We start from the raw sequence: 25,538 nt of genomic DNA on the forward strand, positions 1-25,538 counted from the left end.
TAGGAACGAGGCTAGGGCCTTCAAGAAGGAAAAGAAAAATTTGATTGAGGATCCAGTCGGATTGGCCGAGCAGTTAGATCAGTGTCCTGGGACCTAGTTTGTATACGTGGGGAGAAATGATGGCAATTCTGGGAACATTGTTCTCGGGGGGGGGGGGGGAAGAGCGAGGTATGATCAGGAGGGCGGCCTTACAGGAATGGGAAAAGAGACATCCTGGTTGGAGCAGGCGTAGTCCCAGCAGATCTGAAATTTCCTAATACTGATCCTCACTGGGATAATAACGAGGCGATTGAGAGGAACTCAATGTGGGATCTACGAGAAATGGTAACAATGGGAATTAAAGAGGCAGCACCAAAATCACAACACTTTGAAGTACAACAAGAGAAGGAATGCAGAAGGTGCTTCATCCTTCAAAGGCTTAAGGAGGCTACAAAGAAGTATTCGGGAATGAATCCCAATGACCCGGTAGCACAGGGACTTTTAAAAGTCCAGATTGTGACTAAATCATGGCCAGACATACAAAAGAAATGACAGAAATTAGAGGGATGGAGTGATAGACAGATGGAAGAGCTGTTACGTGAGGCACAGAAAGTGTATGTGAAAAGGGAAGATGAGAAGCAGAAACAGAAAGCCAAAATGATGGTGGCAGCAGTAGAGGAAATAACAAAACGACGGCAGGAATATAGGGACGACAGGAAGAAAGAGGAAAAATACGAGAAACAAAACCCAGTAATCAGGGAAAGAAAGCAACAGGCAGGATGTTATTATTGCGGCAAAGCCGGACATTTCAAACGAGACTGTCCAGATTTTCAAACAGAAAAGGAAACAGTCTCCCTAATGGGTTTCGAAGAAGAATAGTGGGGTCAGGGGTTCCTTCCTCCTGAGACTCACCGGGAGCCCTTGGTAAATCTAAAGGTGGGACCTAAAGGGGAGGAGACAGTATTTCTGGTAGATACGGGAGCGGCCCGGTCACCTCTAAGTTTTAGGCCTACTGGCGTTGAACTGACTAACCAAAGGATCAGGATTTCTGGAGTAAAGAACGAAGAATTCTTAGTACCCATTTTTGAGCTGACTTTAATTAAGGGAAGTAATGAGGAAATAACAGGACAATTCTTAAATATCCCTGACCTCGGGAGCAATTTATTGGGTAGGGATTTGATTATTAAATTAGGCCTAAAAGTAGAGGTAGAAAATTGTAACATGACTGTAAAAATGGCCATGTTAACATCGAGCGATGAAAAGCAAATCCATCCTGATGTATGGGCAAAAGATGGTAATCCAGGTCGGTTAAATATTGATCCGATAAGGATTACGTTAAAACAAGAAAATAAGATAGTTTGTGTCAAACAATACCTGATATCCCCAAACGGCCGCAGAGGTCTACAACCAGTTATAGATTCATTGATAAAAACTGGGTTATTGGAATCATGTATGTCACGCTTTAATACTCTTGATATTGCCTGTCCGCAAACCAGACGAAACCTATCGACTGGTGCAGGATCTTAGAGCAGTGAATCAATTGGTTGGAACACGGCACCCAGTGGTACCTAATCCATATACTTTGCTAGGTAAAATACCGTGTGACCATCGCTGGTTTAGTGTGATAGATTTAAAAGATGCATTCTGGGCTTGTCCCCGAGCCACAGAAAGCTGCGACATGTTCGCCTTGGAATGGGAGGATCCATACATGGGTAGAGAACAGCAGCTCCGCTGGACGGTACTTCCCCAGGGATTCACGGAATCACCTAATTTGTTTGGGCAAGTACTGGAGCAAGTCCTTGAAACAGTTTACAATGCCCAAAGGGACGATGTTGTTACAATAGGTGGATGACCTACTTGTATCAGGATTAAAGAGAAATGAAGTGAGCGAGGCTACCAATAGAATTCCCGGGGGAAACAGGGTCTAAAAGTATCTCGGAATAAGTTACAACATGTGGAAAAGGAGGTAAAATATTTGGGACACCTCATTAGTGAAGGCACTAGGCGTATAAACCCCGAAGGGATTAAAGGAATAACAGAACTACCCCTACTGACCACCAAAAGAGTGTTACAGAAATTATTGGGGTTGGTGGGCTATTGCAGGTTATGGATCGATGGATATGCTCAGAAAATGAAAGGACTGTATTCCAAATTGACAGAATCTGGACATGAAAAACTACAATGGACAGAAGAGGAGAAGGAAGGGTTACAGGAATTAAAACAAAGCTCCAGTATTGGCCCTCCCTTCCCTTGGGAAACCCTTCCACCTTTTTGGGACAGTAAATAATGGAGCGGCAGTAGGAGTGCTAACCCAGAAAACAGGAGGAAAGAAACAACCCATAGCCTTCCTGTCCAAAATTTTAGACCCTGTCTCGAGAGGTTGGCCCGAGCACATACAGGCGGTGGCGGCCACTGCCATTCTGGTAGAGGAGAGCCACAAACTAACCTTTGGAGGGGCGCTAGTTGCTAGCACTCCCCATCAAGTCAGAACAGTGTTGAACTAAAAGGCAGGAAGATGGTTGACAGATTCAAGAATTCTAAAATATGAAGCCATTCTTAAGGAGAGAGACGACCTGGAGTTAACAACAGACGTTTGTCTGAACCCAACCACCTTCATGTGGAAGGGAGAACCCCTAGACACGCAAGAAGTGGAACATGATTGTTTAGATATTCTTGAGTTTCAGACCAGAATGAGAGCAGACTTAAAGGATAGTCCCTTACATGAAGGAAATAGGCTGTTTATAGACGGGTCGTCAAGGGTAGTACAAGGAAAAAGACACAATGGATATGCAGTAGTAGACGGTAGTGGAAACCGCATAGTCGAGGTGACCGGTTACCTAACACGTGGTCAGCCCAAACTTGCAAATTGTATGCTTTAAACCAGGCCTTAAAATGACTAGAAAATCGGGATGGGACAATTTACACTGAATCTAAGTATGCCTATGGGGTGGTCCATACCTTCAGTAAAATATGGCAAGAACGTGGGTTAATCAATAGCCAAGGAAAGGAATTAGTACATGAAGAGTTGACAGGACAAGTATTAGAAAGTTTGAAATTACCGCAAGAAATAGTGATTGTTCATGTACTGGGGCACCAAGAGGGGAATAACTCTAGAAGCAAGAGGAAATAGACTAGCAGATGAAGCAGCCAAAGAGGCAGGTATGAACCTTACAGTGACAAAGATATAAATTCTTACACCCCTTGTAAACTCTTCCTCCGTAAACCCCGTGTACATGGAGGAAGAGGAGAAAGGATTCCAAGAAATAGGAGCCACTTCGACAAGTGAGGAAAGATGGATTCTCCCTGATGGGAGAGAAATGCTGAATAAACCAGTAATGAGGAACATCCTGAATACCCTGCACCAAGGCAGTCATTGGGGCTCCCATAGTGACATAGTGTTGAGAAAGTATGGATGTAAGGGAGCCTGTACCTTAGTGAAACAAATATGTGCGGGATGTCCGACTTGCCAAAAGATTAATAAGAAAGTAATAAGAAGGAGAGAAAGGGGCGGAAGAAATCCTGGGCTGAGACCCTTTCAGAGGATACAGGTAGATTACACTGAATTACCTCCTGTTGGGAAGCAGAGGTACTTGTTGGTCATAGTAGATAGACCACTTGACTGGGTGGGTGGAAGCCTTCCCGATGTCCTCAGCCACCTACAAAAGGGGTGGTAAAAGCCCTCCTTGAGCATATAATCCCACGATACGGAATAGTAGAAAATATAGATTCTGACCAAGGCACTCATTTCACACCTAAAGTATTACAGAATGTAATGGCAGCATTGGAAATTTCATGGGGATTTCAGACTCCTTGGCACCCTCCCTCTTCAGGACGGGTGGAACGAATGAACCAAACCTTAAAAAAAAACAGTTGTCTGAACTGATATTAGAGATTCGATTACCATGGACAAAATGTCTGCCAATAGCATTGCTACGAATTTGGACTGCGCCTAGGCGTGACATAAGTCTCTCGCCTTACGAAATGATGTTTCCTGGGAGGAAGAGGGAAAGTGCCGACGGCCGAATTTACTGATAAGTTTCTGAAAAATTATATTGTGGCTCTCGGTTCTTCACTGTCTCTTCTTCGGAATAAGGGTCTACTGGTGCAGACACCACCTTTGGAGTTTGCGGCACACCAGATAAAACCGGGAGACTGGGATCTGATAAAGACCGGGAAAGACACTAAACTGCACCCAAACTGGGAAGGCCCGTCCCTCACCCTCCTGACTACTGAAACAGCAGTACGGACTGCAGAAAAAAGGGTGGAGCCGTCACACTCGCGTTAAGGGTCCGGTAGGCGCTCCTTCTTCCTCGGTGGAGTGGCAAGTTAATCCTACCGAGGACCCTCTGAAAATCAAGCTGAGTAGGAAGGCTGAACTGAAATGAGAGACTTTTAAAACTGCTGCCATTGATTGTAAGTGCAGTGTGGGCTCACCTTTCCCAGACGTGAGAGAATGGGGTGGGCGAGTACGGGGATAATATTATAACTATAATAGAGTTACCAACTTCACCCTCTTAGTGTTAAGGCTTTACGAAATAGGGGTGGCATGTTCGAAACTATTAAAAGTCCCTGAATCTGAATACCCGCAGGTAATAAAGAGTGATGTTTGCAGCCTAGTAGATCGCGGAGATGTAAAGGATTGGAGAGAATATAGTTCCTTTACAATCAATCAATCAGTCTCCAGATGCAGATGCAGGAAACGTTTGGTGTACAAGGATTACCACCCGGCATCACTATCCCCAGAATGTACTGATGAGAAATGTAACCCGGCATACCTCACCGTTAAAAATACCTCCTCTGAAGAATCCTTTCCTGCTCGCGTTCTCCCTCCCCAGTGAAAATGCCGACCCCCTCAGCAGCAAGCAGCAACTTTATGATCTTAATGGAAGCCCCCGAGGACCCCCTGAAAATATGTAGGGGTGCGGTGACTGGGAGGTACCCTGGGAAGTGTCTTGTAGGCTGCTGCTTTCAAATAATGGTAGAAAAGGGACAGCGAAAAGAACAAGAATCTTGTATCCCTGACGGTGACCCGAAACTGTTAAAAGTTATAGAGGTCAAAGACTTAAGACAGACCCTTGAAATAGAAACTGGATACAGGAATACAAATGCCTGGGTTGAATGGGTGAAATATACAGTAAAAAGCATAACTAAAAGCAATTGCTATGTATGTGCCTCAGGTAGCCCGGTGGCTCGGGTGGTTCCCTTTCCGCTCGGGTGGAAGGAAGACAGGGCCGGTATACTACGCATGATAGCCCTGTACCGGGATGAGACGGTGTGAGGAAACCCCGGTTGCCGGCCATTGCTGTCTATGTTTCCTTCCCTAAAGGGGAGAGAATTAAAAACTCCCCCTATGTTTGCGAATGTGGTTGGGGATCATACCTCCTGTGTACAGAGGAACGGAACAGACCAGTCCCGATTTCTAGGAGATTTAACGCTATGCTCGGAAATTGAATCAGTTTCCGAGGCAGAGTGGAGAAGGAACTATTCAGCCTTAAAAGTACCCCGAGCGGATTTGTGGTGGTACTGTGGCAGGAAGATTTTACGACCCACTGTGCCCTCTAGCTGGCGACTGTACAATTGGCAATTCCATTTACCTTGGCATTTGAGAAAGAGGAGAAGGTAGTAAGGAAGAAGGATGAGCGAAGTAAGAGTTCGGTATTGGGGACTTCCTTTGATGACAGGATTTATCTTGACTCCATAGGGGTTCCTAGATGGGGGGCCTGACGAGCTTAAGGCCCGCAACCAGATTGCAGCAGGTTTTGAATCATCCCTATTCTGGTGGGTAACAACTAACAAAAATGTAGATTGGATAAACTACATTTTTTACAACCAACAAAGATTTATAAACTATACTAGAGATGCAGTCAAGGGAGCTGCCGAACAGCTTGACGCTACTTGCAGGATGGCTTGGGAAAACAGACTAGCCCTAGACATGATTCTAGCTGAAAAAGGTGGTGTATGTGTAATGTTAAGGGGAAGCTGCTCTACCTTTATTCCGAATAACACAGCACCTGATGGGTCAAGCATTGCAAGGATTGACCACCCTCTCGGAGGAATTGGCTAAGAATTCAGGAGTGGACACACCACTCACAGGATGGCTGGAATCATGGTTTGGGAAGTGGAAAGGGGTGGTAGTCTTTGTTCACATCCTTGATAATAGTGGCTGGGGTACTAACTGCAGTTGGTTGTTGTATTATACCTTGTATACCAGGATTAACCCAACGATTAATTGGAACGGCCTTAGCTAAACAAGTGACCCCAAGAGGAAATCAAGTTGAGGGACTCCATCTCTTGAACGGCAAGGGAATGGGCACCCTTAAAGAACAGGCTATAATAACTAAGGATGCAGAGGATGGGTAGCGAAGGGAAAGTCAAAGACTGCTTCAGGAGTTTGAAAAACGGATAAGATTGTGAACCTCATCGCCAAAAGGCGGAAGAGGGCAGAGCCTAGAAAAATGAATTAAAAGGGTATTTAATAAGTGCAGAAACAACAGTTAAAGAAAAAGAAAAAGGGGAAATTGTGAGAGATGTCTGTAAAAAGTGCTGTTTTTGCAAAGAATTGAGTTGCTGGATATGGGCGCTATAAAAATTCAGATGTGCTAACATGAGTGATAGTTAAAACTGGCTTCTTGCACCTGCAGACATATGACAGTGGTTTTGCAAGGTGGTTACAGCGTATGTTCCAGGAAACAGAAGGGGTTTTTTAATTTAGATAAAGAGAAGTCACGTAGCAGCCAGTATGCTGTTAGGTAGGATAAAGGGGTGGGAGAGGTTATCTCATGCAGCACCAGGGATATAACTATGTACATGTTCCAATGCTCAGAGCTCATTTGCTTAATGCATTTGATGCCCTTACTTGCAAGTCCGTAAATAAATTGCCTTGTTTCCAGCTTTTGGGGGTCTCAGCTAATTTTATTGAGTTTGTTTCTAACACATGGGAGAGCGCTTGCAGCACTGCCTAAGTGTGTAAGCACACACTCAGGATTGCTGGGCTCCCCCGCCACATGGTGAGCAGCAACCAATAAAGAATCGTTAATAGAGTCATAGAGATGTACAGCACGGAAACAGACTCTTCGGTCCAACCCATCCATGCCGACCCAGATATCCCAACCCAATCTAGTCCCACCTGCCAGCACCCAGCCCATATCCCTCCAAGCCCTTCCTATTCATGTCCCCACCCAGATACCTTTTAAATGTTGCAACTGTACCAGCCTCCACCACTTCCTCTGGCAGCTCATTCCATACATGTACCACCCTCTGTGTGAAAAAGTTGCCCCTTAGGTCTCTTTTAAATCTTTCCCCTCTCACCTTAAACCTATGCCCTCTAGTTCTGACTCCCAACCCCAGGGAAAAGACTTTGTCTATTTATCCTATCCATGCCCCTCATGATTTTATAAACCTCAATAAGGTCACTCCTCAGCCTCTGATGCTCGAGGGAAAACAGCCCTATCTTATTCAACCTCTCCTTACAGCTGAAATCCTCCAAACCTGGCAACATCCTTGTAAATCTTTTCTGAATCCTTTCAAGTTTCACAACATCTTTTCAATAGGAAGGAAACCAGAACCGCACGCAATATCCCAACAGTGGCCTAATCAATGTCCCGTACAGCCGCAACATGACCTCCCAACTCCTGTACTCCAGACTCTGACCAATAAAGGAAAGCATGTAGCCATCAGCCTTGAGAAGGTACCAGTGTCCAGCCATTGCTTAAACTCTGAAACTTAAAGCTCAAATTTCTGCAGCTGGGAGCATTCCTGCACATGTGGTCATCTAAGACAGTAGTGCAGACAGTAACAGACTTCTAGAGTGACACATTTCACTCCATTGACCTAAGCAGCCGCGGTTTAAACCTAAACTTACAGTGTCTTACTCACTAACTTACTTAATTACTTTGTCTCAAAGCTCATACTTTCGTATATTTTGCTTGTTCTCTCGTTATTAGTAGGAAAGCCAAGGGAGCTTTAACAGAGCTACAGGGCAAGGCTGAATAGTCTGGGGGTATTTACCCTGGGGTATCAGAGGCTGAGGGGGTGACCTTATCAAGTCACACAGTCAGGGCAGGCAGGGACAAGGTAGGACTAATAAACTAAAAGTGCATTTATTTCAACGAGGAGAAAGTGAGGACTGCAGATGCTGGAGACCAGAGTTGAAAAGTGTGGTGCTAGAAAAGTGCAGGCCAGACAGCATCTGAGGAGGAGAATCAACGTTTCAGAAATAAGCCCTTCTTCAGGAATGGGGCTGAGATAAAAGGTGGGGGGCGGGGGGGTTGGGGGAATTTGGGGGAGGGGCGCTGGGAATACGATAGGTGGAGCGAGGTGAGGGTGAGGGTGACAGGCCGGAGAGGTCAGGAAGATGATTGCAGGTCAAGAGGGGCTGAACCCCCCCCCCCACCTTATCTCAATTCCAACCCCCAGAATCAGCACTGCCCACTTGACCTGCAATCTTCCTCCAGACCTCTCCACCCCCACCCCCTCTCCGGCCTGTCACCCTCACCTCCTTCCACCTATCGTATTCCCAGCGCCCCTCCCCTCACCTTTTATCTCAGCCCGCTGGGCACACCAGCACTGTTCCTGAAGAAGAGCTTATGCCCGAAACGTCGATTCTCCCGCTCCTCGGATGCTGCCTGGCCCGCTGCGCTTTTCCACTCTGCATTTACTTCAATGCAAGGTGCCTAGCAGGGGAGGCAGATGAACTCAGGGCATAGTCAGGAACATGGGACTGGGGGATATCATACCAATTATGACTCTGCGAGGTGTATCAAATCACAAGGGGGGGTGGGGCATGGATAGGGTGAAAACTGGTGGGACACAGGGTTTAAGGTGAGTGGGGAAAGGGGACCGGGGGGGGGGCAGCACTTCTCACGCAGGCATCACGCAGCCGGGTTCAGTTCCCGCCTCAGGCGACTGACTGTGTGGAGTTTGCACGTTCTCCCCGTGTCTGCGTGGGTTTCCTCCGGGTGCTCCGGTTTCCTCCCACAGTCCAAAGATGTGCGGGTCAGGGTGAATTGGCCGTGCTCAATTGCCCCGTAGTGTTAGGTAAGGGGTAAATATAGGGGAAATGGCTGGGTGGCGCTTCGGCGGGTCGGTGTGGACTGGTCGGGCCGAAGGGCCTGTTTCCACACTGCAATGCAGTCTAATGTGACTCCAGTCTAATCTAATCTTGTGGAATGAACTGCCAGGGGAAGTGGGGGGGGAGTGGGGGGGGGGGGAAGTGGGGGGGGAGTGGGGGGGGGGGGGAGTGGGGGGGGGGAGTGGGGGGGGGGGAGTGGGGGGGGGGGAGTGGGGGGGGGGAGTGGGGGGGGGGGAGTGGGGGGGGGGAGTGGGGGGGGGGAGTGGGGGGGGGGGGAGTGGGGGGGGGGAGTGGGGGGGGAGTGGGGGGGGGGGGTGGGGGGGGGAGTGGGGGGGGGTGGGGGGGGGAGTGGGGGGGGTGGGGTGGGGTGGGGGTGGGGGGGGGGTGGGGTGGGGGGGTGGGGTGGGGGTGGGGTGGGGGGGGGGGTGGGGTGGGGGGGTGGGGTGGGGTGGGGGGGTGGGGTGGGGGTGGGGTGGGGGGCTGGTGCCACCACAGCGTTGACCCAAGGCCAACCTGGGCATGGAACAAGGAGGAACAGGCTGATGGGCACATGGGCCAAGTGCCAGGGAAGGTCACCTCGAGGTCAAGACACGTCAACCATTGTCGGGGAGCGGCGGCTGCGACGGACGCGCGCTCGGGCCAATCGGGACGAGGGGGCGGGCTTGGAGGATCTATTCCCCGCCCCCCCCGACGTCACCCGGTCCTCCCACCAATCGGAGGGCGCGGCGCCAACGGCCGCCCGAGGCCGACGGCGGCCATTTTTGCAACGCGGGCAACCCAGGGAAACGCGGCACCGCTGCGAGGTTTGGGAAGAGGGGGGAGACGGGGTGGGGGGATAACTCGGGGTTTACGGCTCCGCGCCGGACTCTCGTTCATTTTTCAGCCCGAAGACGATTTTCCGCGGAAACCGTTTCGCTCACCCGCCAGCGAGTTCTCGGCGCCACTGCGCTCCGCTCCGCTCCCGTCCGCGCTGCTGCTGCCGCCGCCGCCGTCGTGAGCCTCCCTACGCGGATGCGCGGGGCGGGGGCGGAGCCTGATTGACGTCGGGCCCCGACCAATAGCAAGAGGAGCTGTCGCCGCGCGCGCCTTTCCCCACCCCCTCCCCCGAACCAATCGGAGTCAAACGGGGAGGCGGGGCTTGGGCTGCGGGGCTGAACGGGGAGGCGGGGCTGGGGGGCGTGGGGGGCGGGGCTGGAGGACCTAGGGAGCCAGGTGGTCCTCCGAGGGAACCCACTGCAGATGCTGGAGATCATGGGTCCAGAGTGTGGGGCTGCAGAAAGCACAGCAGGTCAGGCAGCATCCGAGGAGCTGGAGGGCCGACATAGGGGATACGTCAGAAATGAGGCTTGTTGGCCCCAAGGGGTTGCTGAGAGACAAATGGGGAGGGTAGGGAGCCAGGAATGCAACAGGCAGATGAAGTTTGGGGGGGGGGGGGGGGGGGGGGGAGGAAACTGGTGAAATCTACATTAATGCCGCATGGGTTGGAGGACCCCCAAAGGCAGAAGATGAGGAAGGCGCCCTTCCTCCAGACGTCAGGGTGGTTCGGGTTCGGCGGCGGAGGAGGCCCAGGGCTTGCACGTCCCTTGGCGGAGTGGCTGGGGTGTTAAAAGTGTTCGGCGGTGGGGCGGTGGGCTTGTTTCGTGCACGTGTCCCGGAGATGTTCCTTTGGAATCCTTCCACATCCGTCAGAGATTCACCTGTAACTCCAAACACACCATCTACGGTGGCCTGTTGCTCCCGAGGTGGTCTCCTCCACACTGGGGAGACGGGGCGCCAACATGCGGAACGTTCAGAAGTTCTGCGCACAAACCTTCCATCAGGCTTTGCGTCGTAATATCTCCAAGTTGGATGGGAGGCTGTACTGTTAGAATGGAGTAGCGATGCTTCAGTGTGACTTGCTAAGTTTAGTGGCTGATAAAGTGTAGAGTGGATAGATATTGGGGTTGTGGCAAAAACAAGAAGGTGGATTACTATCTGAATGGTGGAGGCTTGGAAGGAGATCTTGCAGGGAGATAGTGCCCCCAGATGGGTATCTGCTGCCCTTTATCCTTATAGATGGTAGAGGGTGTGGGTTTGGTGAACTGCCGCAATGCACCTTGCGCTGCGACTTGGAGGTGGAGGGAGCGGATGTTTGTGGATGTGGTGCTGAGAGAGAAAAATTTCAGGTTGTCAGGTGTATGTTGATTTTAACGAATATAGAGGGTCTTTTAAGAAATTAGTTTTGAGTGTTGTAGCTGACCACAAAAGAAAAAAAGAAGCAGGAGGGGCATTTTGCAATCAGCTCAGTTTAGTAGGTCCACTTTTTGGACTATCAAGATAGTAAAGGACGATCTCAGAAGTCAGAAGGTTAGATACGATAAGAGGAACTGGACAAAATAACAGGAAGGCTGTAACGAACAAGGGCAGCCAAATCAGGCAGATTTAAAGAAAATCAAGTGAGGTAATTAATAAGTATGATCAGCTTAGGCTTGGGTGCAGGGGATTACCAAATGAAGGAATAACGGGTGCAAGTAATAACCAAATAAGGGGATAGAATGAAATAGACACTTATGATAGGTTTATTGCTCAGTGTAGGGGTGTCGAGAGAGAGCCCTCAGAAAAGTATAAAAAGCTCTGTATTTTACTGTCAGGTGTGTCTCTCCTTGTAGAGCCACCCATCTTTAAAGAAGTTCGAATAAATGTGCTGCTTTGGAACTCTTTAACTCGGACTGAAAATTATTAATTGAGTGGGGTTCGTTTCTCACAGTGCCAACCGAGTGGGGGATGGGGGGCTGCTTTGTCCTGGATGGTGTCGGGTTTCCCAGATCTGCACCTATCCTGACAGTAAAACAAAGGCCCTGTGGTAAGAAATTAGTTCATCTGGAGCTTGAAGATTCGAGAACCCGTGACCAGACACCATATCTTCATGATCTGAAAGGACAGTGGCTCGCTCTGAGCAGCAAGTCAGGCCACGAACTGAAAAGAGAGACACTTCCAACCTTTCAGAAAGGGATGAAATATTCAGATACCAACCACCAGAGAAACAACATCAGTACAACACAGAGTCACTTTCCAGTGTAATTTACAAAAATCAGCTCGTGGTTTAATGCTTTCCATTTTGAATAAAAGAAACTTGTCAACATGCTATTAAGTTCGCAACGTGTAGCTTAAACCAAATCAAAAACACAAAACCCGCGCTGGCCTTTGGGTTTGACATTAGAACTATGCACTCACAACTCTGTCTCTTGCGTTCTCCCATGATCGTCCTCCAAACTGACGGAAACAGCAAATGCTGGAGATCACAGCGGGTCAGGCAGCAAGCTAAGGTCTCAAGTCGAGGTGAATCTTTTATCCGAGCTGACATGGAGGGGTTGGCATTCATGCTATACAGAGGAACCTCGATTATCCAAACACCAATTATCCGAAAATTGGATTATCCGAACGAAACAGTGCCCGCCCATCTCGTTCGGATAATTGAGGTTCCCCTGTAGTGGGGGGGGCTGCCTCTCTGCACTTCATTCAGCTCTGACGAAGAGTCACCGAGCCTTGAAAAGTTGCTCTCTCTTTCTACGGATGCTGCCCGAGCCGCTGCGATCTCCAGCGTTTAATCAGTCTTCCGTTCAGATTCCAGCATCTGCAGTAAATTGCTCCTGTATTCCAGCGGTCCCTGTTTACCATGGGTCGTGTGATAAGAATTAAAAACGCATGAACCGATCTCTCATCGTGTCCTGGCTTCTCAGCTTGTCTGCAAACAGCCAGGGTGCAGAAAATTCCACTAAAATGTTGAGTACCTTCAGCTTTCAGGTGACAACTGCTTGTAATGATTTGCCAGGACCCCCCCAGGTCCCCTGCTTCCACACAGGAGTCAGGTGAATGGCCTCCCTCCCCTTGGCAATTGACGTTTCTTTCTGTTGTGATGACAATCGAACCCTCTTCTGGGAACACTTGCATGCAGATGAACTCTGCAGTATCCCATTACGACGACAGCCCAGTGCCAGTCAACTCTGACAAGTCCTCCCTTGGTGGCTCAGTGTTCAGCACTGCTGCCTCACAGCACCAGGGTCCGAGGTTCGCTTCCAGGCCTCAGGTGACTGTCTGTGTGGAGTTTGCACATTCTCCCCGTGTCTGCGTGGGTGTGATCCGGTTTCCTCCCCCAGTCCAGATGTGCAGGTCAGGTGAATTGGCCGTGCTAAATTGCCCATAGTGCTCGGTGCATTAGTCAAGAGGGAAATGGATCTGGCTGGATTACTCTTCGGAGGGTCAGTGTTGGCTGAAGGGCCTGTTTCCACACTGTAGGGAATCTAATGCAATCTCAGTGACGTGACTAGTCTATTTGATTTTGCAAAAATCCATCTAGTTCCCTAATAGCCTTGAGAGAAAGAAATTCACCATCCTTCTCTGACCTAGGCAAGGTGTGATCCCTGAATCACAATAACGTAGTTGATTCCTAACTGCTCTCTGCAATGGCCAGGCAACTCACTCTCGTGGGTTTGTTGCAAAACCGGGAACAGTGTCCCGCAGACTAGTCGAGCACCAATTGTACTCAGGCAGTCATACCTGATAATTACGGCGACTTTGTCGCCCCTGATGTTGACAGGACTGACCCAATGGGGGCATTGGCACAGTGTTATCCAGTCAGAGGGAGCGTTGCCCTGGAAGTTCTTGACATCGACCTCTGCCCCTGTGCCATCAGGTGAAGAATTGGGTCAGGAAATCTACTGTTTAGCAACAACTGCTTCCCATCAGCTGATGAGTCCATACTTGTGTGGACTCATTGTTACTGGACGCCAACTGATGGGGGCAAGGGCACAACAGCTGGGGGGGCCTTGAACGTTCACCACCACGAGTTTCTGAGTAGCAGCTGATCAAGCTGGGTTAGCCCAGGGAAATGCAGGGGGGGGGGATGCTCTTTGGCGGGTTGGTGTGGACTGAAAGGTCCAAACGACCTGATTCCAGACTGTCGGCAATCTGTGACACTTAACACGTGGCAGCTGTTGCAACCATTAGGACTACAGCACAAGATTACACATTTTTTTTAAAAACACCATTGTACACAAGTGAATTAAGCAAAGCAAGCACGATTAAATAACACAGTTTGGGAACAACGCACGCACTCAGATTGACTCCTTACTTTCCCCAAACGTTTCCTTACAAAACACGTTGACCGCAGAAATTATTTACTTCTGTATGGATAACCCTTGGTCTCCAAAGACTGCAGCAGACACAAGTATCTTCAGGCCTAATTATTTCCAGAGACGAAGACTTATTTTCCATCTTGAGACGGTGGATACCGTATTCCCTTGTTCCCCTTACTTTCCAACACACCCTCAGCACAAGACTCTGTGAGGACCGCTCCAATGTCTTCGACTCGTTTCACGCCAGGGCGAGATCTCTCAAACGGGGATTAAACCTTCCCCGAATTCCACCGGCGCAACGAAGAAGCGAGTTTCTTTTCACACTGTTTACAATGCAGGTCCATCTAACCGTCACGGAGATCGGCTGCCCCTCTCGCAGGAGATGGGGAACCGAACAACCCGCTGATGCTTTCATAGTACCAGCTCCTTTTAAAAAGTTGATCCCTGGAATCTGGCTGGGCCCAGCAGTTATCGCCCCTGCCCCTAACTGCTCCTCCTCGAGAAGGTGGGGGTGAACTGCCTGCTCAGCCAGGTGCTGAAGGTAGACCCACAATGTCCCTTCGGGCGGGAATTCCAGGATTCTGAACCGGCAACACTGAGGGAACGGCCGACATATTTCCAAATCGGGATGAGAAGTAGCTTGGAGGGAGATTTGCAGGGAATGGCATTCCCATCTACTTTGTGCCCCAATCCTTCCAGTCAGCACTTAAGGTGAAGCCAAATAGGCCTTGCTGAGTTACACAGTGCATATTGTGGATGTACACACTGCTACCATTGTGGGTCAGCGGTGAAGGTAGATGGGTGATGGGTTTCAATCAAAGTGGGGGGGGGTGGGGGGGGGGGGGGAGCTGCTTTGTCCCTGGATGGTGTCAAGCTTCTCAAGTGTTGTCAGAGCTGCACATGTTCCAGGGCAAATGGGGAGTGTTCCCTCACCCTCCTGACTTGTGCTTTGTCGATGGTGGGGCAGGGCTTTTGGGCGGGGGGGGGGGAAGAGTCAGGAGGGGGAGCGACTCGCCGCAGGATCCCCAGCCTCGGACCTGCTCTTGTAGCTGCTGTGTGTTTATATGGGGCTGGTCCATGTTCAGTTTCTGGTCAATGGCAATCCACAGGATGTTGATAGTTGGGGGTGGGGGGGTGGGGGGGTGTGGGAATGGGGATTCAGTGATGGCAACGCCATTGAACATCAATGGGGCGATGGTCAGATTCTCTCTCAATGGTAACCCCCAGGATGTTGATAGTGGGGGCAGGGGGATTCAGTGACAGTAACGCCATTGAACGTGAAGGGGGCGATGGTTAGATTCTCTCTCAATGGTAACTCCCAGGATGTTGGATAGTGCGAGGGTTCAGTGATGGTAACGCCATTGAACACCAAAGGGCAGTAGTTAGATTCTCTCTCAATGGGAACCCCAAGATGTTGGATAGTGCGAGGGTTCAGTGATGGTAACGCCATTGAACACCAAGGGGCAGTAGTTAGATTCTCTCTCAATGGGAACCCCCAAGATGTTGGATAGTGCGAGGGTTCAGTGACGGTAACGCCATTGAACACCAAGGGGCAGTAGTTCGATTCTCTCTTATGGAGATGGCCCAGTTCAGTTTCTGGTCAATGGTAAACCATTGGTCATGGGTGGGGGGGGAATTCAGCGATAGTTAACGCCATTAAACACCAAGCGATGGTGGTTAGATTCTCGCATTCTGATAACAGTCCACTGCCCGCATTTTGTGTGGTGAACCTGTTTAGTTTGCTCTTATCTGCTCAAGCTAAAGACGTTACACACATATTGCCGTGTCTGAACACGACCACTTCAGGATTCAAGAATGGTGCTGAACATTGTGCAATCAAATCCCCACTTCTAACCTTCTGATGGAGGGAAGGTCAGCTGTGAAGCAGTTGCAGTTGGTTGGGCCTTGGACTTCTTGATAGTGGAGTCGCAGGCGGATAGGATAGTGAAGAAGGCGTTTGGTATTTTTTTCCTTTATCGGTCAGACTATTGAGTGCAGGAGTTGGGAGGTTGCCTTGCGGCTGTACAGGGCATTGGCTAGGGCCACTGTTGGAATGTCTGGTCTCCTTCCTATCGGAAAGATGTTGTGAAAGGGTTCAGAAAAGAGTTACAAGGATGTTGAGGGTTTGAGCTACAGGGAGAGGCTGAACAGGCTGGGGCTGTTTTCCCTGGAGCGTCGGAGGCTGAGGGGTGACCTTAGAGAGGTTTACCAAAATTATGAGGGGCGTGGACAGGATAAATAGGCAAAGTCTTTTCCCTGGGGTCGGGGAGTCCAGGAACTAGAGGGGCATAGGTTTAGGGTGAGAGGGGAAAGATATAAGAGACACCTAAGGGGCAACTTTTTAACTCAGAGGGTGGTACGTGTATGGAATGAGCTGCCAGAGGATGTGGTGGAGGTTGGTACAATTACAACATTTAAGAGGCATTTGGATGAGTATATGAATAGGAAGGGTTTGGAGGAATATGGGCCGGGTGCTGGCAGGTGGGACTAGATTGGGTTGGGAGATCTGGGTCGGCATGGATGGGTTGGACCGAAGGGTCTGTTTCCCTGCTGTCCATCTCCATGACTCTATGACCCCCCCCCCCCGCCCCCCACCACCAAGAAACCCCTGTAGAGATGTCCTGGAGTTGAGCTGACTGACCTCCAGCAACCACGCCCATCTTCCTACGTTGGTCAGGTGCGACTCCAACCAGTGGCGTGTTTTCTTCTGCCCCCCACCCCCCCCCACCCCTCCCCACCCACCACTCGGAATTCCATTCAGTCTGGTTTTTGCTCAGAGTCCCCACCCCCTCCCCCGAGGCTAAGGCAGTCACTTAACAAACCTGTGGCGTGCAGCCCTTTTGTCCAGGTTTGGACGGGGGACCTTAAAGACATCAAGAGCTGAGCGGCTCTCGGCTGAGTTGAGCTCGTCCCTCCCTTTACGAAGTACAGCTGGGTCGCCCGATTGATGGTCCCTTCCATCGGTTTGTTGTGGGCTAAGAGGAGATGAGACATGGGGTGGTGGTGGTGGGTTCAGTAATTACTCAGGTCGAATCTGTCCTGCTTTCTCCTTTCGCCCGCAGGATGTGCCTGGGCAACGTCCCAATACCGTCGCTGTAGCGGAGTGGTTTGGCGGGGATGGGGATGGGGGGGGGGGTCACGTCTGGAGCACGAGTCCTTTGGCTTTCCCGCTGACGGGTTTCGCGCCGTCCAGCCGCCTCTCCCGGGGGCGGGGCCAATCGGGTTGGCTGAAGACCGTCACCGGTGATGCAGGGGAGGAGCCCGAGGGAAGGGGAGGGGGGAAGGGGAGGGGGGGAAAGGGGAGGAGGGGAAAGGGGAGGGGGCGGGGCAGGGAGGGTTAGAGGAGAGGGGGTGGGAGGGGAGGGGAGCCAGAATGAACGCCAGGGCTCGTCGCCAGCCAGCACCAGCTCAGTCCTGGGCCCAGCCCCCCCTCCTTGCTTGTGGAGCTGCCGGGGGTTGGGGTTGGGGTTGGGGTGAAGCCTCTGCCGCGCTCAGGGCCTCTCGCCGGTGTGGGTGTGCCGGTGGGTTGGGTTGGGTGGGGGTTGGGATTGGGGTTGGGGTTGGGGTTGGGGTTGTGGGGGGATGGGGGGGTGGGGTTGGGGGAAGCCTCTGCCGTGCTCACGGCCTCTCGCCGGTGTGGGTGTGCCGGTGGGTTGGGTCGGGGTTGGGGTTGGGGTCGGGGCCAAGCCTCCGCCGCGCGCCACGCTCAGGGCCTCTGGCTGGTGTGGGTGTGCCGGTGGGTTGGGTCGGGGGTCGGGGGTCGGGGACAAGCCTCTGCCGCGCGCCCGCGCTCAGGGCCTCTCGCCGGGTGTGGGTGTGCCGGTGGGCCAGCAGGTGGGCCGAGCGGGGTGAAGCGCTTGCCGCAGTCGGCGCAGGCGAAGGGCCGCTCGCCGGTGTGGGTGCGCTGGTGCCGCAGCAGGTCGCTGCTGGTCTTGAAGCCCCGGCTGCACTCCGAGCAGCGGAAGGGCCGGCGGTCCCGAGTGGACCAGCCGGTGCGAGCTGAGGCTGGTCGGGTAGACGAAGGACTTGCCGCACAGCGGGCAGGCGAAGGGGCCGCTCGCCGGTGTGCGAGCGCCGGTGCTTCTGGAGGCTGGAGAGCAGGGTGAACCCTTTGCCGCAGCCGGCGCAGCGGAAGGGCCGCTCCTCGTTGTGCGCCCGCTGGGTGGATCAGCAGGTCGCTGCTGGTCTTGTAGCTCTTCTCGCACCGGCAGCAGCGGAAGGGCCGCCGGTCGGTGTGCACCAGCCGGTGGGTGGCGAGGTGCGAGGACCGGGTGAAGCCCTTGCCGCAGGCGGAGCAGACGAACGGGCCCGCTCGCCGGTGTGGGTGCGCTGGTGCTCCACCAGGTTCTGCGAGCGCTTGAAGGCCTTCCCGCAGCGAGGGCAGCAGAACGCGGCCCGGGGCGGCTGTTCCGGCCCCCCCCCCCTCCTCCGGCGGCCGCTCCTCGGCGTGGACCCGCTGGTGGGTCAGCAGGTGCGCGGACTGGGTGAAGCCCTTCCCGCAGGCGCCACAGGTGAACGGCCGCTCCCCGGTGTGGCTGCGCCGGTGGATCTCCAGCAGCGACGGGTAGTTGAAGCCCTTGCCGCAGTCACCGCACTTCCAGGGCTTCTCCATGGCCGGGGGGAGGGGGGGGGGGGGGGGGGGGGGGGGGGGGGGAGGGACCGAGCAGCTGGAACCGGGGTCCTACGCCCAGCCTTTTCCTCCTGCCGCGGGTCAACGGTGCTCTGACTCCCCCAACTCCCCCCCCCCGTCAGCTCTTCATCTGGGTCAAGGTCCCCAGCTCCTTCTCAACCTGCAAAAGGAGACGCAAAGGGTCAACGGCACTGCCAGCACCAGTCAGGAATCCAGGAGGCATTGCCGTGGAATGCCGGGGTGGGTGGAAACAGGCCATTATGGGTAATTTAGCACGGCCAATCCACCCTGACCTGCACATCCCTGGGCACTATGGGTAATTTAGCATGGCCAATCCACCCTGACCTGCACATCCCTGGGCACTATGGGTAATTTAGCACGGCCAATCCATCCTAACCTACACATCCCTGGGCACTATGGGTAATTTAGCACGGCCAATCCATCCTAACCTACACATCCTTGGGCGCTATGAGTAATTAGCATGGCCAATCCATCCTAACCTGCACATCCCTGGGCACTATGGGTAATTTAGCAAGGCCAATCCATCCTAACCTGCACATCCTTGGGCACTATGGGTAATTTAGCATGGCCAATCCATCCTAACCTGCACATCGCTGGGCACTATGGGTAATTTAGCACGGCCAATCCATCCTAACCTACACATCCTTGGGCGCTATGAGTAATTTAGCATGGCCAATCCATCCTAACCTGCACATCCCTGGGCACTATGGGTAATTTAGCAAGGCCAATCCATCCTAACCTGCACATCCTTGGGCACTATGGGTAATTTAGCATGGCCAATCCATCCTAACCTGCACATCGCTGGGCACTATGGGTAATTTAGCACGGCCAATCCATCCTAACCTACATATCCCTGGGCACTATGGGTAATTTAGCACGGCCAATCCACCCTAACCTGCACATCCCTGGGCACCATGGGTAATTTCACACAGCCAATCCACCCTAACCTATACATTGCTGGGCACCATGGGTAATTTTACACAGCCAATCCACCCAACCTGCATATCTTTGGGTTGTGGGAGGCAACCGGAGGAAACCCACGCAAACGTGGGGAGAACGTGCAATCTCAACACAAGGTCACAAACCACATGACACTGAGTTACACTCCAACACGGTCATTTGAAACTGCAAGCTTTCCGAGCCTCTGTCAGCTGCCCGAGGAAGGAGCTGGGTGGGGGTGGGGGTACCAAGCTCTGACGGATTCAAACAAACCCGTTGGACCGTAACCTGCTGCCGTGCGATTTTTGACTTTACACACCTCAGTCTAACACCTCCGCATCAAACTCTACACACACACACACACAGGACGGGGATTCTGGGATTAAGCGCACGACCAAATCCTACTTCAGCCGGTGTGACCCACCCCGTGCCACATTCTCAACAACACCCCCCCTACCCAGCGTTCTCCCGCTCATCCGGGTCCCGGAAACCAGCGTTCCGGTGAGCGCCGAACCCCAAAGGGGATGCTCCCAGCCACGCGGCCCTGCTTCCCTGTCCACGCTGAACGGCCGGGGACCACGGCACCGTCTGCGGCCGCCCATCGGAGTCTCTCCCCCCGCCCAGGCTGTGGTGACCCTCCGGTTAAAAATCACCACAGATACCCATACAGCGCAGAGAATGACCCTTCGGACCGACCAGTCTGTGCCAAGCGGAACTGAGTCGAAAGAGCTGGAAAGAGCACAGGAGGTCAGGCAGCAGCAGCCGAGACGCAGGAGGGTCGACGTTTCGGGCATAAGGTCTTTACCGTTCCCGATGGGTTCACACAGCAAGGAAACAAACCCTTTGACCAAATCGTCCGTGCTGACCCCAGATATCCCGAACCTAATCTCGTCCCTTTGCCTACACTTGACCCACATCCCTCTAAACCCTTCCTATCCCTGTCCCCATCCACCTTTTCAATGCTGTCCTTGTACCAGCCTCCACCACTTCCTCTGGCAGCTCATTCCACACACGCACCACCCTGTGCGTGATTAAGTTGCCCCTTAGCTCCCTTTTATATCCTTCCCCTCTCACCCTAAACCTATGCCCTCTAATTCTGGACTCCCCCACTCCAGGGAAAAGACTTTGTCTATTTATCCTATCCCTGCCTCTCATAATTTTGTAAACCTCTATAAGGTCACCCCTCAGTCTCTGACGCTCCGGGGAAAACAGCCCCAGCCTGTCCAGCCTCTCCCTGTAGCTCAAACCCTCCAACATCCTTGTAAATCTTTCCTGAACCCTTTCGCAACATCTTTCCGATAGGAAGGAAACCAGAATTGCACATAATATTCCAACAGTGGCCCTAACCAATGTCCTGTACAGCCACAACCTGACCTCCCAACTCCTATACTCAATACTCTGACCAATAAAGGAACGCATACCAAACACCTCCTTCACTATCCTATCTACCTGCAATTCCATTTTCAAGGAGCTATGAACCTGCACTCCAAGGTCTCTTTGTTCAGCAACACTCCCTAGGACCTTACCTTTAAGTGTATATGTCCTGCCCTGATTTGCCTTTCCAAAATGCAGCACCTCGCATTTATCTGAATTAAACTCCATCTGCCACTCCTCAGCCCATTGGCCCATCTGGTCAAGATCCTGTTGTAATCTGAGGTAATCCTCTTCGCTGTCCACTACACCCTCCAATTTTGGTATCATCTGCAAACTTACTAACTACCTCCTATGCTCACATCCAAGTCATTTATGTAAATGACAAAAAGTAGAGGGTCCAGCACCGATCCTTGTGGCACTCCACTGGTCACAGGCCTCTAGTCTGAAAAACAACCCTCCACCACCACCCTCTGTCTTCTACCTTTGAGCTAGTTCTGTATCCAAATGGCTAGTTCTCCCTGTATTCCATGAGATCTAACCTTGCTAATCAGTCTCCCATGGGGAACCTTGTCGAATGCCTTCCTGAAATCAATATAGATCACATCTACCACTCTGCCCTCATCAATCTTCTTTGTTACTGCTTCAAAAAACTCAATCAAGTTTGTGAGACATGATTTCCCATGCACAAAGCCATGTTGACTATCCCTAATCAGTCCTTGCCTTTCCAAATACATGTACATCCTGTCCCTCAGGATTCCCTCCAACAACTTGCCCACCACCGAGGTCAGGCTCACCGGTCTATAGTTCCCCAGGAGACCATACCAAACACCTCCTTCACTATCCTATCGACCTGCGAGTCCACTTTCAATTTGATTAAATTTTAAAAATACAGTCGTTCCCCTGTATCTGCAGAACCTCGAAACAGCGGAGAGGTGTGATCCCCTTAACTTAAATGGGAAACTTAACTTCCCGGCGGCCTCATGGTCCCTGGTTCTGGAACATTCCCTGTAATATGTTTGAGCTGCAGTAAGCTGCAAGTAACTGAAACCATAGTAACTGGACTCGCAGATACGTTTGGGGGGGGGGGGGGGGTCGCCCTATATAAACCATAAGTACTAAGTTAGCCCCGGAGCACAGTCTTTTTAGAGCAAAAAATCAGGGCTATTTCTTGGGTCTGTCGACTGTGAAGGAGCAAAGATGGCCTTTAATAGAGTGATGGGCTCTTCCGTTGGTCATTTAGGGAGAGTTTCCCATGTTACTGATGGATCATGGCTGCAGGAATCTGTCTTTTAGTTGCGAATCCTATCGGATTGCAGGGATCGTTTGGAGCGGCAGTGCTCAGTTTACGGGAGCCAGGGGGATGTGATGGATGGCAGTTATAGGAAGGGGGAAAAGCCGCAGATACAGTCCGATAGATGGGTTAGCTCCAGGAAAGGTAGGAGAGGGAGGTATGTAGTGTAGGAGTCTTCTGTGGCTATCCCCATTTCAAACAAGTTTTGAAAAAGGTAGGGGGTGATGGATTCTCAGGGGAGTTTAGCACAAACAGCCAGGTTTCTAGTATCGAGACAGGCTCTAATGCAATGAGGGGTACCTCAGGTTCCAAGCGATCGATTGTAATAGGGGACTCTCTAGTCAGAGGCAAAGACGGATGTTTCTGCAGCCAGCAGCGAAAAATCAGAATGACGTGATGCCTCCCTGGTGCCAGGATTAAGGAGGGCGCAGAATGTTCTCAAGGGGGAGAGGGACCAACAGGAGGTCATTGTACACGTTGGAACCAACGACGTAGGAAGGGAAAAGGATGAGATTCGGAAGGGAGAATATAGAAAGGTAGGCAGGAATTTAAAAAGGAGGTCCTCGAGGGTTGGAACATCTGGATTACTCCCGGTACTACGAGCGAGTGAGGCTAGGGAATAGGAGGATAGAGCAGGTGAATGTCAAAGGGTGGGGTGCTGGAAAAGCACGTCAGCGTCCGAGGGGCAGGAGAATCGACGTTTCGAGCATACGCCCTTCATCAGGAATGTTGAGGGGGGTGCCCCAAGGGGGCTGAGAGATAAATGGGAGGGGGGAGGGGGTTGGAGAGGCTGGGGGCGAAGGTTGCTGGGAATGCGATGGCTGGATAGAGGTCGGGCGGTGATGGTGATAAGTCAGAGCGGACAGGTGGGAAGGAAGGCGGACAGGTGGGATAGTTCAAGAGGGCGGTGCCGAGTTGGAGGTTTGGATCCGGGATAAGGTGGGGGGGGAAGGGGGTCCGAAAGTGGATAAATCCCCAGGACCTGATCAGGTGTACCCTAGAACTCTGTGGGAAGCTAGGGAAGTGATCGCTGGGCCCTTTACTGAGATATTTGTATCATCGATAGTCACAGGTGAGGTGCCGGAAGACTGGAGGTTGGCAAACGTGGTGCCACATTAAGAAGGGTGGTACAGACAAGCCAGGGGACTATAGACCAGTGAGCCTGACCTCGGTGGTGGGCAAGTTGTTGGAGGGAATCCTGAGGGACAGGATGTACATGTATTTGGAAAGGCAAGGACTGATTCGGGATATTCAACATGGCTTTCTGCGTGGGAAATCATGTCTCACAAACTTGATTGAGTTTTTTGAAGCAGTAATGAAAAAGATTGATGAGGGCAGAGTGGTAGATGTGATCTATATGGACTTCAGTAAGGCATTTGACAAGGTTCCCCATGGGAGACTGGTGAGCAAGGTTAGATCTCATGGAATACAGGGAGAACTAGCCATTTGGATACAGAACTGGCTCAAAGGTAGAAGACAGAGGGTGGTGGTGGAGGGTTGTTTTTCAGACTAGAGGCCTGTGACCAGTGGAGTGTCACAAGGATCGGTGCTGGGTCATCTACTTTTTGTCATTTACATAAATGATTTGGATGCAAGCATAAGAGGTACAGTTAGTAAGTTTGCAGATGACACCAAAATTGGAGGTGTAGTGGACAGGGAAGAGGGTTACCTCAGATTACAACAGGATCTTGACCAGATGGGCCAATGGGCTGAGGAGTGGCAGATGGAGTTTAATTCAGATAAATGCGAGGCGCCGCATTTTGGAAAGGCAAATCAGGGCAGGACATATACACTTAATGGTAAGGTCCTAGGGTGTGTTGCTGAACAAAGAGACCTTTGAGTGCAGGTTCATAGCTCCTTGAAAATGGAATTGCAGGTAGATAGGATAGTGAAGGAGGTGTTTGGTATGCATTCCTTTCTTGGTCAGAGTATTGAGTATAGGAGTTGGGAAGGTCATGTTGCGGCTGTACAGGACATTGGTTAGGGCCACTGTTGGAATATTATGTGCAATTCTGGTCTCCTTCCTATCGGAAAGATGTTGCGAAAGGGTTCAGGAAAGATTTACAAGGATGTTGGAGGGTTTGAGCTACAGGGAGAGGCTGAACAGGCTGGGGCTGTTTTCCCTGGAGCGTCAGAGGCTGAGGGGTGACCTTATAGAGGTTTACAAAATTATGAGGGGCATGGATAGGATAAATAGACAAGGTCTTTTCCCTGGGGTGGGGGAGTCCAGAACTAGAGGGGGATAGGTTTAGGGTGAGAGGGGAAAGATATAAAAGAGACCTAAGGGGCAACATTTTCACGCAGAGGGTGGTACATGTATGGAATGAGCTGCCAGAAGAGGTGGTGGAGGCTGGTACAATTGCAACATTTAAGAGGCATTTGGATGGGTACATGAATAGGAAGGGTTTGGAGGGATATGGGCCGGGTGCTGGCAGGTGGGACTAGGTTGGGGTTGGGATATCTGGGTCGGCATGAATGAGTTGGACTGAAGGGTCTCTTTCCCTGCTGCACATCTCGATGACTCTAAGAGACAGGTCTCAATACAACACATAATCAAGAAAGAACCCACTCAACTCGCTACTGCAGACTTAAAGCAAGGTTACTCGTTAATAAACTATGCACTTATCTGTTCCTCTGCTGTGAGCTCACCCACTCGGGCTCCTCCAAGGTCAGCTATGAATTTTGCTGTTTGTTAATTCCTCCTTTTCACACTCCAATGTCCAGAGGTGCATGAACTCAAACAGCAAAGGCAGATTCACTGTTGTGTCCGTTAAAAGTACAGGTTATCTCTCTCTCTCTCTCTCTCTCCCCCTCACTGACCGTGTGGTCGCTGCCTTTTGTCTGTTCTTCCTGCTTTTAAAAGTGTCGTTTTTGATCCTTTTCTCCCCAAAGTTCCAAAACGATGCAACTGCATATAAATCAGTAACCCCTGGAATCCAAGGAAATCACCTCCAACACCTAAAATACCTCAAACTAAAAAAAGGGAGCAGCTCTTACAGCCACAGTGTTTTTTTTCCCGTTCCTCCATCTTGGAAGACCCAGAATCCTGAAACGTCGACTCTCCAGCTCCTCGGATGCTGCCTGACTTTGCTGAGCTTTTTTTCCAAGCGCCCCACTTTT

At 51.4% G+C, this 25,538-nt stretch overlaps 2 protein-coding genes across 2 annotated transcripts in view; both read right to left on the reverse strand.

The window, feature by feature from the left end:
• LOC140459982 (uncharacterized) overlaps window positions 1–10,071 on the reverse strand; it is a 29,967-nt gene extending 19,896 nt beyond the window's left edge. The window contains exon 1 of the mRNA XM_072554398.1: window positions 9,970–10,071. The gene's annotated coding sequence lies outside the window, so the exon portion shown is untranslated. The remainder of the gene's footprint in view (window positions 1–9,969) is intronic.
• A 2,035-nt stretch (window positions 10,072–12,106) lies between these two features.
• Window positions 12,107–18,781, reverse strand: LOC140460221 (uncharacterized). The gene has a single exon (XM_072554645.1). It carries the CDS (start codon window positions 18,773–18,775, stop codon window positions 17,870–17,872), a length of 906 nt encoding a protein of 301 aa, XP_072410746.1. The 5' UTR covers window positions 18,776–18,781; the 3' UTR covers window positions 12,107–17,869.
• Between the last annotated feature and the right edge of the window lie 6,757 nt (window positions 18,782–25,538).

The sequence above is a fragment of the Chiloscyllium punctatum genome, chromosome 36, assembly GCF_047496795.1.
Source record: "Chiloscyllium punctatum isolate Juve2018m chromosome 36, sChiPun1.3, whole genome shotgun sequence".
Classification (NCBI taxonomy): domain Eukaryota; kingdom Metazoa; phylum Chordata; class Chondrichthyes; order Orectolobiformes; family Hemiscylliidae; genus Chiloscyllium; species Chiloscyllium punctatum.